Below are 19,174 nucleotides of genomic sequence, written 5' to 3' on the forward strand. Positions count from 1 at the left end.
GCAACTAGAAGTCCAAATTTCAATGCTCCACAACTGTACATTTCAATGTTATGGTTCTAATTACATCACACATAAAATTATAGACATGCATGTGTGTACATTTCAATGTTATGGTTCTAATTACATCTCAAATAAAATTACAAACATGAAAGAGTGCGCATTTCAATTGTTTCAAATACTCTTATTGTGTGTTTTGCTTTAGGAAAATAAAAACAACAAATGCCTCTATCTCTCTCTCTCTGCGTTGTTACATGCCTTTATTAGTGGAATATTTTTCTTCATCTATTTATCCTTCTTTTATACAGTAAAAAAAATACATTGAACAATGTACATATGTTTCAAATCATTCCATTGCATTTCAAGTCAACTTGTTATAATGAACATAATATTGACTAGCCAACACATATAAACATATTATCACATGACATTGTAAATCCATCACTCATTCTATCTTATTAATTATTATTGTCCTATATGGATTTATATCTATTTTTTTTATATGTTCGATTTCTCTATAATAAATTAACATTATTCAATTCACTATTGCAAACATGTAATATTAGACGTCTCTAGGATTAAAATATAGGTAGATATACTTTGATCAATGTCATTATTGTATAGGGATTTAAACAATACTTTGATTAATTGAATAACTTCCAATTTTTTTATCATTCAAAATGCTTGTTTATATTTTTGTAAAAATAAATAAAGTGAAAGAAAAATAATCAATTCACTCATGAGTGTGAGTTTTTTCTAGTGTAATTAAATTGCTTTGTATATCATGACCAAAAACTTGTGTTTCTACTCTAAAATATAGCATTTTAAATTTCTTTGTTTAATTTAAAAAGATATAAAAAATTTATTTTCTTACTTCTTGATTTATAAAATTGAAATCCATATTACATTTGGGTAAAAAGATGATTGACATATTGAAAAATAAAAAAAATTGTTGTTAAATCTTTTCCACTTACATCTTATTATTCTCTTTTTACTCATTATTCTTCTATGTTCATTTCATTAACTAAACTTTTATGTTCAAAATAAGTTATTATGAGAGACAATTGATTGTAAATCACTTTACCCTTAACTTTATTGGCAATGAAATTGATAATCTTTCAATTTTTGTTTCCCTTAAATATCTTATATTGTGCTATTATTAAATCAATCTATGTATCACTTTGGTCTAGCTTCATGAATTAGAGTTTGGGATACATAATTCATTTGGGATACAATGTTAATGAAATTGATAATATTTCAATGTTTGGTCCCTTTAAATCTCTTATATTGCGTTATTATTAAATCAATCAATGTATCGCTTTGGTCCCCGTTCACCAATTAGACTTTAGGATATTCTGTTTTAGAGCATACATTCATAGTCAACACAAATGTATGAGCAAAATTAATGGCCACTCATTTGAAATTATTATTAATTCTTATAAACTGAATAAATTAAGCTTAACTGCAACTAGAATAGCTTATTCAGTGCACACAAACTCTGAATTCAGATGCCAACCTTTATACATAAGTTTCATCTGAAGGTGGCGTCAATCAATTGAATTGAAAGTGGAAGACACAGTTAAAATGAGAAGGACGATTCATTTTCATGTTGGCTCACACATGTTCATCACAAAGACATTTAGATGCCAACCCTTATTTCATATAATTAATCTGAAGCAGGCCATTACTTGAGAGTGGGGTAAGTCTGTAAAGCTTCAGCTTTATTTTTACCCAGCAATTTTAATGAGATTGCGACTGAATAAGCAGGGAAATGACTGAGACGGCAAATGTACATTATTCTCTTTGAAAATTATATGCTTTTGAAAGAAACCAATCCCCATATTACTTGGTACCATATGATTAAGAGGAAAATGATGTTTCCTTCTTAAAATGTATTTTATTCAGTGCACACAAACTCTGAATTCAGATGCCAGCCTTTATACATAAGTTTCATCTGAAGGCAGCGTCAATCAATCGAATTGAAAGTGGAAGAAACAGTTAAAATGAGAAGGACGATTCATTTTCATCTTGGCTGACACATGTTCATCACAAAGAAATTTAGATGCCAACCCTTATTTCATATGATTAATCTGAAGCAGGCCATTACTTGAGAGTGGGGTAAGTCTGTAAAGCTTCAGCTTTATTTTTACCCGCCAATTTTAATGAGATTGCGACTGAATAAGGAAGGAAATGACTGAGAAGACATATGTACATTATTCTCTCTGAAAATTATATGCTTTTGAAAGAAACCAATCCCCATATTACTTGGTACCATATGATTAAAAGGAAAATGATGTTTCCTTCTTAAAATGTCTTTTATTCAACGCACACAAACTCTGAATTCAGATGCCAGCCTTTATACTTAAGTTTCATCTGAAGATGACGTCAATCAATCGAATTGAAAGTGGAAGACATAGTTAAAATGAGAAGGACGATTCATTTTCATCTTGGCTGACAAATGTTCATCACAAAGACATTTAGGTGCCAACCCTTATTTCATATAATTAATCTGAAGCAGGCCATTACTTGAGAGTGGGGAAAGTTTGTAAAGCTTCAACTTTATTTTTACCTCGCAATTTTAATGAGATTGTGACTGAATAAGCAGGGAAATGACTGAGACGGCATATGTACATTATTCTCTCTGAAAATTATATGTTTTTGAAAGAAACCAATCTCCATATTACTTGGTACCATATGATTAAGAGGAAAATGATGTTTCCTTCTTAAAATGTCTTTTATTCAGTGCACACAAACTCTGAATCCAGATGCCATCATGCCAGCCTTTATACATAAGTTTCATCTGAAGGTGGCGTCAATCAATTGAATTGAAAGTGGAAGACACAGTTAAAATGAGAAGGACGATTCATTTTCATGTTGGCTGACACATGTTCATCACAAAGACATTTAGATGCGAACCCTTATTTCATATAGTTAATATGAAGTAGGCCATTACTTGAGAGTGGGGTAAGTCTGTAAAGCTTCAGCTTTATTCTTACCCGGCAATTTTAATGAGATTGCGACTGAATCAGCAGGGAAATGACTGAGACGACATATGTACATTATTCTCTTTGAAAATTATATGCTTTTGAAAGAAACCAATCCCCATATTACTTGGTACCATATGATTAAGAGGAAATTGATGTTTCCTTCTTAAAATGTCTTTTATTCAGTGCACACAAACTCTGAATTCAGATGCCAGCCTTTATACATAAGTTTCATCTGAAGGCGGCGTCAATCAATCGAATTGAAAGTGGAAGAAACAGTTAAAATGAGAAGGACGATTCATTTTCATCTTGGCTGACACATGTTCATCACAAAGACATTTAGATGCCAACCCTTATTTCATATGATTAATCTGAAGCAGGCCATTACTTGAGAGTGGGGTTAATCTGTAAAGCTTCAGCTTTATTTTTACCAGGCAATTTTAATGAGATTGTGACTGAATAAGAAGGGAAATGACTGAGACGTCATATGTACATTATTCTCTCTGAAAATTATATGCTTTTGAAAGAAGCCAATCCCCATATTACTTGGTACCATATGATTAAGGAAAATGATGTTTCCTTCTTAAAATGTCTTTTATTCAGTGCACACAAACTCTAAATTCAGATGCCAGCCTTTATACATAAGTTTCATCTGAAGGCGGCGTCAATCAATTGAATTGAAAGTGGAAGACACAGTTAAAATGAGAAGGACGATTCATTTTCATGTTGGCTGACACATGTTCATCAAAAAGACATTCAGATGCCAACCCTTATTTCATATAATTAATCTAAAGCAGGCCATTACTTGAGAGTGGGGTAAGTCTGTAAAGCTTCAGCTTTATTTTTACCTGGCAATTTTAATGAGATTTCGACTGAATAAGCAGGGAAATGACTGAGACGGCATATGTACATTATTCTCTTTGGAAATTATATGCTTTTGAAAGAAACCAATCCCCATATTACTTGGTACCATATGATTAAAAGGAAAATGATGTTTCCTTATTAAAATGTCTTTTATTCAGTGCACACAAACTCTGAATTCAGATGCCAGCCTTTGTACATAAGTTTCATCTGAAGGCGGCGTCAATCAATTGAATTGAAAGTGGAAGACACAGTTAAAATGAGAAGGACGATTCATTTTCATCACAAATACATTTAGATGCCAACCGCTATTTCATATAATTAATCTGAAGCAGGCCATTACTTGAGAGTGGGGTAAGTCTGTAAAGCTTCAGCTTTATTTTTACCCAGCGATTTTAATGAGATTGTGACTGAATAAGCAGGGAAATGACTGAGATGGCATATGTACATTATTCTCTCTGAAAAATTATATTCTTTTGAAAGAAACAAATCCCCATATTACTTGGTACCGTCACTGCTGCATGGACAGAGGATAGTCTTTCAGGGTGAAGCTGATGAAGCACCGAACATTGTAACTGGGGACATTGTTTTTGTATTGCAATTGAAAGATCATTCTAAGTTCAAACGAAAGGGTGATGATGAAATGGACCATCCTATTGAATATTGATATTGAAATTTGATGGGGAAATAATATGATATTGATTGATTAAAAATGAATTCATGTTTATTTACAGATCATAGAGAATTGCCCGCTATAGCGATCTGGACTAATCTTGTTACGTTATGACATGCATTTCCTCAACAAAACTATCAATACTCATCAACCAGAGACCGAATAATTTCTTCAAACTCTACAAGGGACTAAAACAAGATTGTTCCCCTTCTCCATTACTATTTATTTTAGTTATTGATGGTCTGAGCAGAGGCATTCAGTTGGCTAGAGAAAATGGACTAATTTCTAGATGTGGGGTAATAAGAACCACTTGTATTTCACATCTCATGTTTGTGGATGACCTTTTGTTTTCTAGAAAAATAAAGTAAGCAAACTACAAGCATTACATAACATACTTTCCAGATTTGGGGTGGCATCTAGAATTATTATGAACAAAAATAAATCTGTTCTCTGATTACTAGTATCTTGCCTCCAAGTCACTAGCACATTTACTAATACTGATACAAGTAACTCATTCAGAAATTGAGAATATGAAAACATACCAGGAATTGGGAATCTACAAACAAATAAAATCCAGTATGTTAGGAAGTCTGTGGAATGCGCTCCTCTCCAAGCATAAATTGTGCTTAAACCTTGCTTGACAGGTGTTTGCTGAATCATGAATCTATGCTCCTCTCCAGCTTAAATCGTTGTCAAACCTAGTGGCTGTCAATTGAAACTACCAAATGAAATGGTATCAAAGGGTAATTGTTAAATAATAATTAATAAGAACTTGGATCATATGCACAATTAGAAAAAACAACTCAAAAAGAAATTGTTGTTTTTTAAATGGGAGCAACTTAGAAAGTGCCAAATGTAATGGTATGAAAAGGTAATTTTGGCATAATAAGTAATAAAAACTTATGCACAATTAGAAAAAACAAAAACAACTCAAAAAGAAACTGTTGTTTTTGAAATGGGAGTTTCTCAAATGGAATTTAAGTTTTAACATGAAAGAAAATTCCCAAATTCAACATTCTTAAAATTTTAATTTTAGAAAAAATGAAATTTAAAAAAAAAAGTTGAAAATTTAACAGCCCTTATTAAAAAATTTTAAGATATTATTCCAATTTTTTTTAAATGACAAGAATCATATTTTAATTTTTTTTGACGTGTAGAAATTTCTCCTTACTTCTCTGAGGTGCCAGAGGCCCTTTGAAGGGCTCTGACGTGTTCAATTTTGAGCGCTTAACGACCCATTCGGTGTCAATGTGCCAGCTAATGAAAATTGGGTACAGAGAATATAGCTCAATCATCGAGAAGATAAAACGTCATATAAAGAATGCGAAGCTTCTGAATTTGTTAATCAGAATATCTATAACCAGTTAATTTGCAGTGTGCCTTGCGAAATGGTTCTCAACCATACCAGCTCATATCCACCAACTCCAATTATAAGAGTTACCTTATCGTGCTTTTGTATGCAAGTCCCTGCTCAAGTACTCATTCTACAAATAGCTTCGCTCTAAAAAGTATGTCATAGGAATAATAGAATTGCATTTTGCAAATCGTTCCTCGTTTGGGAATATCATGAAGACAGCTACGGTTAGAATTCTGATTACTCCACTGGCATGTTTTCTTGTATTCTGATTACAGTTAGAATTCTGATTACTCCACTGGCATGTTTTCTTGTATTTGCCTGTGCATCTTCGGATGCAGGTGGACGACTGTCACTGAAATTCTATGACAAGACTTGCCCCGCAGTTTATAACATAGTAGAAAATGCTATTGGACAGTACATCTCCAAAGCCCCACTGTAAATTTGAGTCTGGTTAATGTTGGAAGTAATGTTTTTATATGTTGGTGTAAGTTGTCATTCTAAATTAGGAATTTGTTTCTTATATATAAATTGCAATCATGATCTAAATATATTGAAATCAGTAATTTATGTTTTATATATTTATAACTATAATAATCAATAAAAACATCAAAGTGTGATTAGTGTTTTGTGTAATAGCTCTCTTCAATTTTTCTAACATGGTATTTGACATTATTTTGGTAGGAAGATGTGTGAAAGTCTTGAATTTATTGTTATCTAAATAGATTAGGGTAAAAGAATTTGCTGTGTGGAGTGTTTGTTGTGAATATTTTTTTGGATGTATGATTGCGTCGGCTTTGCTGAAGAGTTCCGTTGTGGTAGTTTCAGAGATATTTCTGCGCTACATTCCAGGTCTATCTTTACACTAATGTATTCAATGGAATAGTCAATACAAGCACGTGGCTCAAGATTTTGACATAAATCTACTAGTGAATCAAACAACCTTCTGGATGTGGGCAAGGAAGGGCATGGAGAGCCAGTTTCCAATGGATAAATATATGAGCCGCCTGGAAAGTCAAATTTTTGGTTGTAGCTTGAAATCGAACCATGAAATCTGCGGCTGATCTGTCACTGGCCGTAATATCAACAGGTCACAAGGCAATCATTTGCAAATATATTTTTGGCCATAACAAAGCCCACTGCCGACTGCATGTGGTGAAATCCAGAAGGAATTCTCATGGCAAAAAGAGATCGGTGTCTTCCAAATCCAGACCTTACAAACCAAACGTTGCAATAAGTTTGGACGACACACGCCTAGAGCAAAATCCCGGTTGCGGGCGATCACTGGCCTACGGTCACCTGATAATTGCGTTGAAGAAAAAGGAGGCATTGTCGCCTCAGATATGCAGATTCTCGTAGCTGGAAGCGGCAGATTGGGAAAGATGGTCTTTTTAAATGAAGTCGCAGACTTTGTCGCACGTATAGTGAAGGTTGAAGCCATGCAGATATTGTCCCACTACTATTAAAATTCAAATACTCATGCTGCTGGCCATCAATAAAAGGTGCCGAGATCAAATTTTTAGCTGCACAAGGAAAGGTGTATCAGCTGGTGTTGAACAATGTGTATTTGTCAGTGTGTTGTCAATTTTTTTTAATACGTTATCTTCACCCCCTTACCAAAAAAAATGGTATTTCACCGCAATGTTCGCCATATAAGTCATGCCGTCAGCAAACACATATATGAGCAGAGCCAATTATTTGTGATTTTGATGGAATGTGGGGCAGAATTCTTCTATGAGTTCCTTTTCTAGTTTTGCGGAGATCTTCTGATTCAAAAAGCATTTCTGATTGGAAATCTTCCATCTTTGGGCCATTTTTGGTGCAAGATAGGTTTGGAAGAAGTTGTGTGTGAAAAGATAATAAATAGATAAACAAAAAAATGGTTGTTTTGAGTAACAGTTATATTTATAAAAATCAAACGATGCAGAATCACAATGAATAGGTTAATTACAGGTAGTTCTTAATAAGGTCAAGTTGGTGTGACCCATGGCCTTCGGGAGTTTCAGTATAGGTTATTTTATACAAGGTCAAGTTGTAGAATTATCTGAAGACATTTTGTATCCAAAATGCTATCTTAGATAACTGGTGAATATAGCATAAGGCCATATATTCAACATATGGTGGCAGTTCCATAGGATGCTTCACTATGGAGACTAAACAATGGTTTGAAGCGGTTATGTCTTAAATGGATCAAGTTGGAAGCTCGAAAGTGTAATAAGAAAAGAGTGGAAACCCTGAGATATCAGAATGGATATGAGTGCTAGTGATGACCATATCAGAGAAAAATGACAAAGATTCATTTATTATTGTAATATATGTCTTCAATTTTTTCCATGTAAGCATTAAGGGAGGGGGTTGGAACTAATGCTTCCATGGCTTGCTGTGAGTTGTCATTGTGAGTCCCCAAGCGTCAATGTACAAGTTATCATTTCCTGTGTAGGAGTTGTAGTGATGATCTAAATATGTCGAAGTTAGTGATTTATGTATTATATATTTACCCCTATGGTGTCTTCCCTACTGGAATAGGCCACTTTAAGCACTTTAATCTTTTTGCTAGTTTTTTTTTATCAGATGGTTTAAATTGAAAGATGCCAGTATATTCTCATCGTTGCCACTCTATCAATGAATGAAATTGAAACTGATAACTTCCTTGCATATCTAAATCATCTGTTTAAACCTTGTTTAAATTAATTTTTTACCAAATCATGATTAAAAATTTATTGTTCCTCTTATTTATCTCCACTTATTGGGATTAGAGAAAATGAAATTAAAAATTTAGTTTCAAATATCACTATGAAACAAATGTCCATTTACATTTTGAAACATTTGCATGCTAAAACGTGGAGGAATATATGGAAATGTGGAGGAATAAGGGCAAGGTTTCTTGGCTCAGCATTTCAAATTGTCATTAAATATTTATTGTACCTTTTATTCATCACCATGTCGTTGTCAAATTGTGATTAAAAGTTAAAACTTTTCACATTCTCTAACGGTTTTGTCCAGTTCATTAGGTAAGTGGTGTGTAATCACTTTGGCCTCCAAGGTATGCCCACTTGGAAAAACATTTAAGTAAAATGAATTAAAAGTTTGTCTAGTGGGAAAATATGTTAATTAATGAGGAAAAAATAAAATAAAATAAAATAATTAATTAATTAATTAAACAATATGGATTGTAACTTGGATTGTAACACCCTACACTTCATGTAATGGATTGTAACCTGTATTGTAACCGAAACAAGTACATATTAGCTATAATGAAATATGGATTGTAACACATGCCACTCTATTTTATGGATTGTAATGTGCATTGTAACTTATGCCACTCCATATATTGTTAAATTAATTAGCTATAACGAAGTTGTAGTGGAACTGCATTTGTTATTAGGGCTATTATGTTTTATTAGTTGGATTTAACCTAATGTATTGATGGATTATGTTTTATTAATTGAATTGTATACTTATTATGGATATTATGTTTTATGATTTATTAGTTGGATTGTAACCTCGATTCCGCCACTCCATTTAGGATTGTAATAGCTAACATTCCATCTAGATTGTAATAGCCATCACTCCATCATCTATTATAGGCAAAGAAGCGTACATTTCTCCATGGATGCATGCATTTATCAGTGGTGCGTTGTTGGAATTGTTGAACCCAAGCCATATGCAATTAAGTTAGGTCAAATTCCTCGAACGATTTGAAGGAGTTTTGGTCGACTTTTATCTGCTAAGAAAGCTGCACAATTCCTTGTTCTATAAATTTTTTCAAATAAGTATTCTATTTAAAATATTTTTTAAATATATAGTTTTGTCTAGGGTTGAAATCTCAATTTAGCCATAAGTTTTGGAAATCTGGGTTACAACTATTAAGCTTCAGTATTTTGAGTGCTTCAAGGATTCTTGATAGTACCAAATCCATTTCCACTATGATTCTAGTATTCCAACAATCAAATTTTGGAAAATTTCAGTCCAACAAAATTATAACATGTTTAGAACACACTAAGAAGTTTTACCCTGTAAAATTAGCAACAACACCTATATCATGCCTAACTCTACTGATTTCTAACAATACCCTTAGCTCTTTCCTTTTTTGCTAAGATCGCACCCAGTATTGCTATTGGGATCTCATGAAGATACCTACAACAGCTCAAGGTGGGATCTGATGAAGATACCTACAACAGCTCAAGGTCGGAATTCATTAGGTTTGACAAGGATATAATCATGACCTAAGAATGATCTGCATCATGCCTAACTCTACTGATTTCTAACAATACCCTTAGCTCTTTCCCTTTTTTCCTAAGATCGCACCCAATATTGCTATTGGGATCTGATGAAGATACCTACAACAGCTCAAGGTCGGAATGCATTAGGTTTGACAAGGATATAATCATGACCTAAGAATGATCTGCAGAAACTGAGGATTTATATAGAAAATTACAATCTTGGCGTGCAATATTGACACTTTTAGTCATGTTCAGGTCACCTTTACAGGATGGACGGGTTGAGTTGTTACCGTAGAACACCAACTACAAGCTAAATATACAGAGAAACATCAACGTCTACACCCGATTCGCCTTCTGATCTCAGAAAATATTGTTGCCAAATAAAGTACAGTATCAATGAAATAGTGAACGAAATGTAATGGTTGATTTGTCCTGCTTTTTCACAGGGATTCCATGATTTTAGTGTTGATACGGTCGTTATCTTATAAATGATGGTATTTTTATAATAAGTTGTACTCGTGTATGGTGTGAATCATGATGTAATGTATACAAATATTAAATATTTATGTTGGAAAATGATAAAAATGAGTTGCGATTTGCTCACACTTTGACCTGAAGTGACTATTATATTTTTTAAATTATTATATATATATATATATATATATATATATATAATTTTTTGAAATAGTGTCAGAATGGTTATTTGTTTGTTTAATAGTTATCACTCTAATGAAATATATTTATGTAAAATGCAAAAGTGTTTCCGTTTTAACCAGTTTAGCTCGTAAGACACGTTCGATTTTCCTCCATATTTCATGGTATCTCCCAATTCTATTTAATTATATATATATATATATATATATATATATATATATATAATTTGACGTATTAATTATCCAGTTAAAAAATATTATCCAAAACCTTTGAAGTAACCTTTAATCTTATTTAGCACATTTGACATTGCAAATTGTGTTAGAAAGATGAAGAACAATATATTATCTGAAGAACAGACAAATATTTTAAAATGAGATAAGATTGTCATCAACCCTAAAAACAAATTGTGGACCATACATTGTGATATTTGGCAGTTTAAAATCTATTCGTAAGAACATTTACATGGTGAAAATTAAACATTAGTTTTAAAATTTCTAAACCACTAAAATTTACGAATAAATTATTTTAAATTTATAATTTTCACAGATATCAAGTAAATTTTCAATAAAAAAACATAAATAATTAAGACTCCAGCAAATAAAAAATACAAGACGAGGAGGTGAACAATCACGGTGGAAGAGAACTGCTCGACCTCGGGACCGTTGAGCAGGCCGTTGCCACGTAGAAAATGTGGGTTGCGTGGGCACTCCGGGGAGCTAGCTTTATGATGGTAGAATTTCTTCACTTTTCGTTTTTACAAGTGTATAACTAAGAAAGTTCACTGGCCTAACTTTTTTTTTCTCTTGTAGTCTTTGTCTTTTTCCTATTTTTCATTTTAATGGATATATATATTTTTTTTCATCTCTCGTAAGTTTTGAATTTTTTTATTTTTTTTTGTTTATTATAATTTAAAATTAATAAATTTAATTTTATGTATATTTTTAACCTAAATTCATATAAAATCAAAAACTTATTTTAAATAACAAAAAAAATATAATAAAGTTTCTATTATAATATATTTTAAAATTATGTATCACTAATTATTTAAAATTTAAATAAAAATATGATTATATAAAAATAAAAAAATTTCCTTACTAATGGTTATTTTTCAACATAAATAATCATATATTTGAATCACTGATTTTATTCAGTAAATTGAATTTTTTAATAGATTGAATAGATTTTAATCAATAATATTAATATATTAATACATTGAATGTGATAAATTTAATTAAATGTGGGTGAATGAATACAAAGTAAATTTAAATAAACCAAATTTTATCGCAATCTAATGCACTTAACTATATTGCAATCTATTAAAATACACACAAACTATGCATTCAATCTATGCAATTTACTGTTGCATTCAAATCTATTGAAAACATTGATTGCAATTAATTGAATAAAATCAAATTTGATATCAATGCATTCAATAGATTTTAAATGCATTCAATATATTGCAATCAATGCATTCAATAGATTTGAATTCATCAATAGATTATATAGACTAAATACATTAGATTGCAATAGACTAAACACATTAGATTGCAATAGAATTAGGTTCATTGAATAGAATTTTTAGATTTATTACATTCAATGTATTTAATGCATTAGATTTTATGGCCTCCATAGATTTTATTAAATAAATTTTGTTTTATTCAATTAATAGATTTTTTTAATGGTTGTTTATTAGCACTTTATATGTCCAATGTGATAATTCAAAATGTGAAAAATTATATCCCATAACTTGTATGTAAAATCTTTTATATACATATATAAATCTACCATATAAAAATATAAAAATTATATTATGTATTTTTATAAGCTAGATTTATAAATTGTATATAAAATGTGTTTTTCATAGATATATATCAAAATTGAATTTATTGATTGAGTAGAATCTATTAATAAATTTATATAATATATTTCCATTCATTTAGGTTTTATCAATAACTTTTTATGCATTGAATAGATTTTATTTTTAAATAATTTTTTTTTTTTTTACAGAAACGATTATGGAGTGTTTATATTAATCTTGGCTTTAACGCCGAAAATTTGATTACATTATGAGTTTCTTTGCCGTGATGTATCTCACTGCTAAGGATGAGAATGCAGCTGAAACTTGCAGATTTCTTCCTTGGAAAGGCACCCATAGAGTCGATTTCAGAGATTTTCCCCCACTTGAAGATACAAACAAATTTGTTTAATAGCAGACAGTAGAACATGGCAGCAATCAATTTATGGAATGGGTTCCCATGATTCTTCTTCATCTTTCAACTTGACCCCGGCAGAGAGTAGGGCAGCTTTATTGGCTTCGATGTCCGCCTTTTTATTGTGGGTTCTCAACACATGGTAGTACTTCAAGTTCTGAAAATTGTTTTCCAAACCTTTGATCCTAGTAATCAGCCTTGCTAGGTTAAGGTCCAAAACTGGAGTATTGGAAACCATTGCGTTTATAATGACCTGGGAATCGCCTATAACAATTGCTTCATTTATGTCCAGATCTTTGAGGATCTTGAGTCCTTGGAAGAGGGCCAAGGCCTCAGCTTGAATGCTGGTAGAATATCCAAGTCCCCAAGCATAGGAGAGAATTTTTTCCCCAATTTGATTTAGAACAACACCTCCTGCACCAGCTTTGCCCGGATTTCCCTTTGCTGCTCCATCAAAAAAGAGGAAGTGCCTTGCTTGCGATTTAACCCAATCTTGAAAGTCGTTCTCCGGTTTCCTTATTTGCCAATCTTTAACAGTAGGGGCTTTTCTGGCTGCTGGATAAAATTGAAGTTATAGAGTTAAACCCCATGCAATGTCCTGTTGACTGAGATTGGAGTCATCTTTTATATCAGTCAAGCACTCCTTTATGTGGCATTTAATCTTGGCTTCTAAGACTTTGTGGCTCTGCTTTGTATTTCTAAAAATTCTTCTGTTACGTTCTAGCCATATCTGCCAACAGATAATCTTTGGGAGGACAGCCCATGCTGATTTAATAATCAGGTTTTTAGGGGGCGAACCTGGATATCTATTTGCCCATTTAGAGAAAAGTTCAGAAGTGGAGCAAGGAAGTGTGAAACTAGGATCCAAATCTTGGATAAAAAAATACCAGATATGCCTGGAGAAGCTACATTCTAGAATTGGGTGAAATGTTGTCTTTGCATTTTCATTGCACAGTGAGTAGATGGATGGGCCGTGAAATCCTTTCCTCTGCAAGTTGTCATAAGTTAATATTTCTCCATGACAGAAAAGCCAGGCAAAGAAATCTACCTTGGGCCATGAAGACAGTCGCGAGACACCTTGCCAAGGAGCTGGATTAGGGGGAACGTATGGCCTCTCATTCAATTTAGCGTACCCTAAGGAGACTGTGTATCCTCTGCCTTTCGGCCCCCAGCCTTTCACATTTCTTTTCCTCGAGTTCGTGGGCGTCAATCCGTGCAGGGAGTCGAGCAGTGTGGTCCATTCAGAGGTCAGGTTATTCGGCACCTTTATACGTTTCCAGCCTGCCCATACCAAGTCGTTCCAGCATGAGATATCCCATAGAATTCATAGTCCCTCTCTGTCCATCCAGCAGCACAGTGAGCTAATGGAGACTCTGTCTTCTATTGGTTCCTTATTCATGATTTTGTTCGTCCAGATGTTGATTTTTTCCCCATTGCTTGGGATCTAGTAAGAGTGAGCAGTGATGAGAGGGGCAGCTCTGGCATATATTTTGAGAAATGACGAGTTTGGCAGATGGATCACGTTTTCTAAACATCTGGATCTTGGTCCTCTGAAATATTTTTTCCAGAGCGCCTTTTGGGCCCAGCCAGGATTGGGCGCAATGATCCTCCAAATGATTTTTGCAGCCATTGCCACATTCTGTTGACAAAGATTTTTAAAATTTAGACCACCCTCCCACAGTGGCTTGGAGATGGTTTCCCAACTGATAAGGGGGATCTTTTTTTCATTCTGTTTTCCTCCCTTCCAAAAGAACCTCCGTATGTACTCCTCCATTTTTTTTAGAATGGATGCCGGAGAGAGAAGCCCAGCGAATTGAAATAGAGGCAAGTTGGTGAGTACTGATTTAATTAAGACTGTTTTGCCAGCAGTATTCAGCTAGTATCCCTAGGCTTGAATCTTAGCCTTGAATTTTTCCAGCTGAGGGATCCATTCTTTGCATGCAGTTCTCTTGTGAGATACAACGAGGCCCCAATATTTAAAAGAAGACCAAGAAGTGGAAGCTGCAAAGCCCAGACATCTATAAATGGCAGATAGCAGTCTGGGCATAATATTCTAGCTGAAAATGTGGCATTTGCTCTTATTAACAATGTTGCCTGAGGCCTCACTTAAATCATCCAGAACTGCTTTGAATTTTGTGGCAGAGGAGATAGAGGCAGGACCCAGCAGCAAAGTGTCATCTGCAAACAAGGCATGATTAATGTTTTTGATCCCTCTTGCACTACACAACCCATTAATTTCTTGGTCTTGCATCTTTTTTTTAGGAAGCTTAGAACTGAGGCTTGGATGACAAAGAGCAGAGGGGATAGAGGACACCCTTGCCTAAGTCCTCTCAAAGCTTTAAAAATGTTTGTGGCTCTTCCATTAACAAGAGGGGAAATCCATGGCTCCGAGACACATGCCCAGATCCATTTAATGAAATTTGCTCCAAAACCAAACTTGCTCATAACATTTAAAAGAAAGCTATGATTTACTTGATCAAAAGCATTTGCTAAATCAAGGTTAATCACCATACCTTGCTCTTTTCGGAGGAGACTTGAATGAATTGCCTCTTGTACTAGGATGAATTTGTCCATGATCTGCCTTCCTTGGATGAAGCCTCCTTGATTCTCTGGAATTGTTTTAGGAAGAATGAACTTCAGTCTATTTGCAATTACTTTGGTGATTAATTTGTACCCTGTGTTGCATAGGGAAATCGGCGGAAATCTACTGAAGTTATTGGCACCTTTTTCCTTTTGTATGAAGGCTAAAAGTGTAGAATTAGCACTGCCTCCTATTTTCTGAGTATTTTGAGATTTTTGAACCATTTTGAGGAGGTCCTTTTCAATAATCGACTAGCAAGCTTGGAGGAATCTAGCAGAGAAACCATCCGGCCCAGGGGCCTTATCCGGGTCCATTTCAAAAAGAGCCTTTTTCACTTCATCTTTAGTGACTTTGGCCTCAAGAGATTCATTCATTCACTGAGTAATTACAGAGGGTATATTATCTAGCAAATCTGGATAATGGCTTGGATCCTTGTCTTCACTATATAAGTTCTGGAAATGAGCAAAAGCTGCTTTCTTTATGTGATCAAAATCCTTATGGATATCGCTCTCTTATTTAATCTCTGAGATGGCATTGAAGCATTTCCTTGCCTGGGCTTGTTTGTGGAAAAAGGCAGTGTTCCTATCCCCTGCTTTAAGCCAGAGGTTACGAGATTTTAATCTCCAATACTCTTCTTCAGCTAAGCAGGCTTTGTGGTAGCGTTGTTGCAGCTGGGCTTCTTGATCTAATAAATCCTTTGTGAGAATGGCATTCTCCATACCATTTTGATGGGAAACAAGAGCGGCTTTAATGGTTTTCCTTTCTGTAGCCAGATTGGACAGCGTTTTGGCCCATCTTTTTAGAGCACCTTTCAACCTTCTGAGCTTTTCCTCCCAAACATAGAATGGTGATCCTTTAACTGGATGATTCCAACATTCCTTGACAGTTTGCATGAAGTCTGGCTCCTTTACCCAGAGAGGGCTGAATCTAAATGGAATAGCACCCAGATCAAGGTGAGCTAGGAGCTCTAGCTTTATGGGATTATGATCAGAGACGCTGCTAGCGAGAATATGCATTCTAGGCTCTAAACCTAGCAACAAATAGGAACTTTGAATAATAAATCTATCTAGCCTGGCGACAATGTGTCGAGGTCCCACTCTTTTATTAGACCAAGAGTACTTACCGGAAGAAGGTTTGATGTCGAGCAAGTCCCAATCTTGTACTATGTCCTCCACCCATTCCCTTGCCAGGTCCCTAACTACGCTGCCTCCTGTTTTTTCTGATGGATGAAGAGTGAGGTTGAGGTCGCCAACAATTATTATACTTTCCATGTTTGTCAAATCTGCTTGGTGTCTTATAGAGTCCCAACAATCTTTTTTTCCCCAACATTAACTGGGGAGTAAACATTGAATAGACAAAACGTTTCCTTAGTGTCCAAGTTCTGCATTTTTAGCTACAACCAATGAGTATTCCTAGCCTCAAATAGGACTGTAAATTTATTGGCGTTCCAAAGAGTGCCTATCCCTCCTGAGGCACCCCGGGCAGAGATTGCTCTTGCTTCACTTTTATTCCAAAGTTTCTTGCTTGCTTGAAGGAAGACTATGTCTTCCAGCTTTGTCTCCTGGACGAGAAGTAAGTCTGGGGTTTCTGTCCTGATTAGGCTTATGATGGCTTCTTCTTTAGCTTTTCTCCCCATACCTCTGCAATTCCAGGAGATGACCTTCATTATTTATGCTTTTGGTGGGTCCCCTTGGAGCCTTGGGGTAGGATTTTCAGTATCTTAGGCTTTGAGGCTAGCATTTTTTCCAAAGTTGATTGACTGCCCTGAAGTTTCTCTTTGTAGGTCTCCTGCTCCCTTTTTTCCCTATCAGTTTTTCGGCCTCTTGTTGATCTTCTTACTGAGGTATGGGACTCTCCTATTTCTCCTTCCTCTTCTGATTCTTCCGTTTCCTACTCTTCTTCCTCATCTTCTATAATCATTCCTTTTGGGTCTTCAGCACTTGTTCCTTTGTGGGAGGCTGAGGGAGTACCTTTGCTTGTGGGAGTTTTTTTTTGAGCCTCGATCTCCTGAGTAGCTTCTGCCTCCTTTTAAACCTCGCCCTCTTGTGTGTTCTCTAATTGCAAACTCAGGGGATCGTACTTATTTCTGGAGTGGATTTGATGAGGATCTGCTGGACAGTGGCCTAATGGGTTCCTTTGCCATTAGGGCCTCCCTGCTTCTGATTCTTGGGAAAAGGTTTGGATCGCTTGACTTGATTCCATCCATCCTCTTTCCCCTGCATAGCCTCATTGTTAGTCTGGCATCCTCTGACGAAATGACCATAAACATGGCATTTCTGGAATTTGAAGGGTAGCTGCTCATAGTCCAGTTTCTGCATATGCGTCCAGCTTCCGACCTTTATTGTGATGGCCTCTGGTAGTCCCACCTCCAAATACACTTCTACACAAATCCTGGCGCAATCGTACTAGTCCTTGTTGTTCACACGATCTATAAATTTCCCCAGGGCATTTCCAATCTGTCTCAGAGAATCCCAGTTCCAGCAGTGCACTGGGAGATTTGGGAGCCTGACCCACACCGGGACTGCTTTGGGCACATCTACTGCCGGATCGAAGTCCGGGGTCCATTTATTCAAATACAGACCCTGAGGGCCCATGAAGTAGGGGCCATTTTGGAAGATCAAGTCTTTGTCTTTTTTTGATGTGAATTCGAAGAGGAAGTATCCTCTCCCCAGAAAGTAAGAGGTGACACTTTCTTTGATCAGTGGCGCCCAATTTCTGTTGACCCAGCTTTCAGTGGTTTTTGGGGACGGCCATAGCCCAGTGAACTGACCGATGAGAGCCCGTTCAGCCAATGACAGGGCAACTTGGATCGGGGTTTCTGGAGGGAGGGAGATCACCATAATATCGTCCAATCTTTTAACAAATTTCGCAGCTTCAGTATTTTTCTTCTTTGGCAGCCAAGCCAACGGCCTATTGAAAGCCTCAGCATGCGAGGTTGGCGGAGGAGGCGGAAGAGATGACTAGGGAGTGCCCAACCCCTTCATGGTCTCTGTCCCTGGGATCGGGTCTGTCAGCCAACGACTCGATCCATGAAAGTCAGGCTGCAGCAAGCAGTGAGACCCCAGGCGGGCAGGTTCGCAGGAGCCAGGCCAGCAAAGGGCGGGGCTTGCTTTCTGCAGCTCGCGAAAGGTGTGGATCTCGGTTTTTGCAGGGCCGAGGGTTGCAGAGCTCCGGATCGCTTTAACAAGTTTTCCAGTTAAACATAAATTCAACAATGGAATAAATTTTATGCATTGAATGGATGCTTATTTTTTTCATGCAATCAATAGATTTTTAAGCATTGAATAGATTTGTAAGCATTTTATCAATAATTTTTTATGGATTGAATAGATTTTATTGTTATCAATAAAATAAATTATATGAATTAAATAGATTTTATGCATTGAATAAATTTAATGCATTGAATATACTTTATTTTAATCAATACATTTGTATGCATTGAATATATTTTATTCAATAAACATAATGCATTCAGTGTATGCAATTTATTACATAATGCATTTACTATATCCAATTTATTGAAATATATTGAAAGCATTGATTGCAATCAATTGAATAAAATTAAATTTGCAATAAATGTATTCAATAGATTTTTTTTTTCCTATATTCAAGCTTCTGTGATCCATAATGAATTAAA

The 19,174-nt window shown here is 35.0% G+C and overlaps 2 protein-coding genes across 2 annotated transcripts; both read right to left on the reverse strand.

The window, feature by feature from the left end:
* Nucleotides 1–12,984: 12,984 nt before the first annotated feature.
* On the reverse strand, nt 12,985–15,911 carry LOC149252695 (uncharacterized). Its single transcript, XM_089454239.1, has 4 exons — nt 15,821–15,911; nt 14,005–14,237; nt 13,674–13,686; nt 12,985–13,508 (listed from the first exon to the last, which is right to left on the reverse strand). The coding sequence occupies exons 1-4, from the start codon at nt 15,909–15,911 to the stop codon at nt 12,985–12,987; spliced, it is 861 nt and encodes a 286-aa protein (XP_089310365.1).
* A 138-nt stretch (nt 15,912–16,049) lies between these two features.
* Nucleotides 16,050–16,808, reverse strand: LOC149252696 (uncharacterized). The gene is made up of 2 exons (XM_089454240.1): nt 16,661–16,808; nt 16,050–16,567 (listed from the first exon to the last, which is right to left on the reverse strand). The coding sequence occupies exons 1-2, from the start codon at nt 16,806–16,808 to the stop codon at nt 16,050–16,052; spliced, it is 666 nt and encodes a 221-aa protein (XP_089310366.1).
* Nucleotides 16,809–19,174: the final 2,366 nt, after the last annotated feature.

The sequence above is a fragment of the Pinus tabuliformis genome, chromosome 7 (assembly GCF_031772625.1).
Source record: "Pinus tabuliformis cultivar Carrire ecotype Pingquan chromosome 7, CPIR1, whole genome shotgun sequence".
NCBI lineage: Eukaryota > Viridiplantae > Streptophyta > Pinopsida > Pinales > Pinaceae > Pinus > Pinus tabuliformis.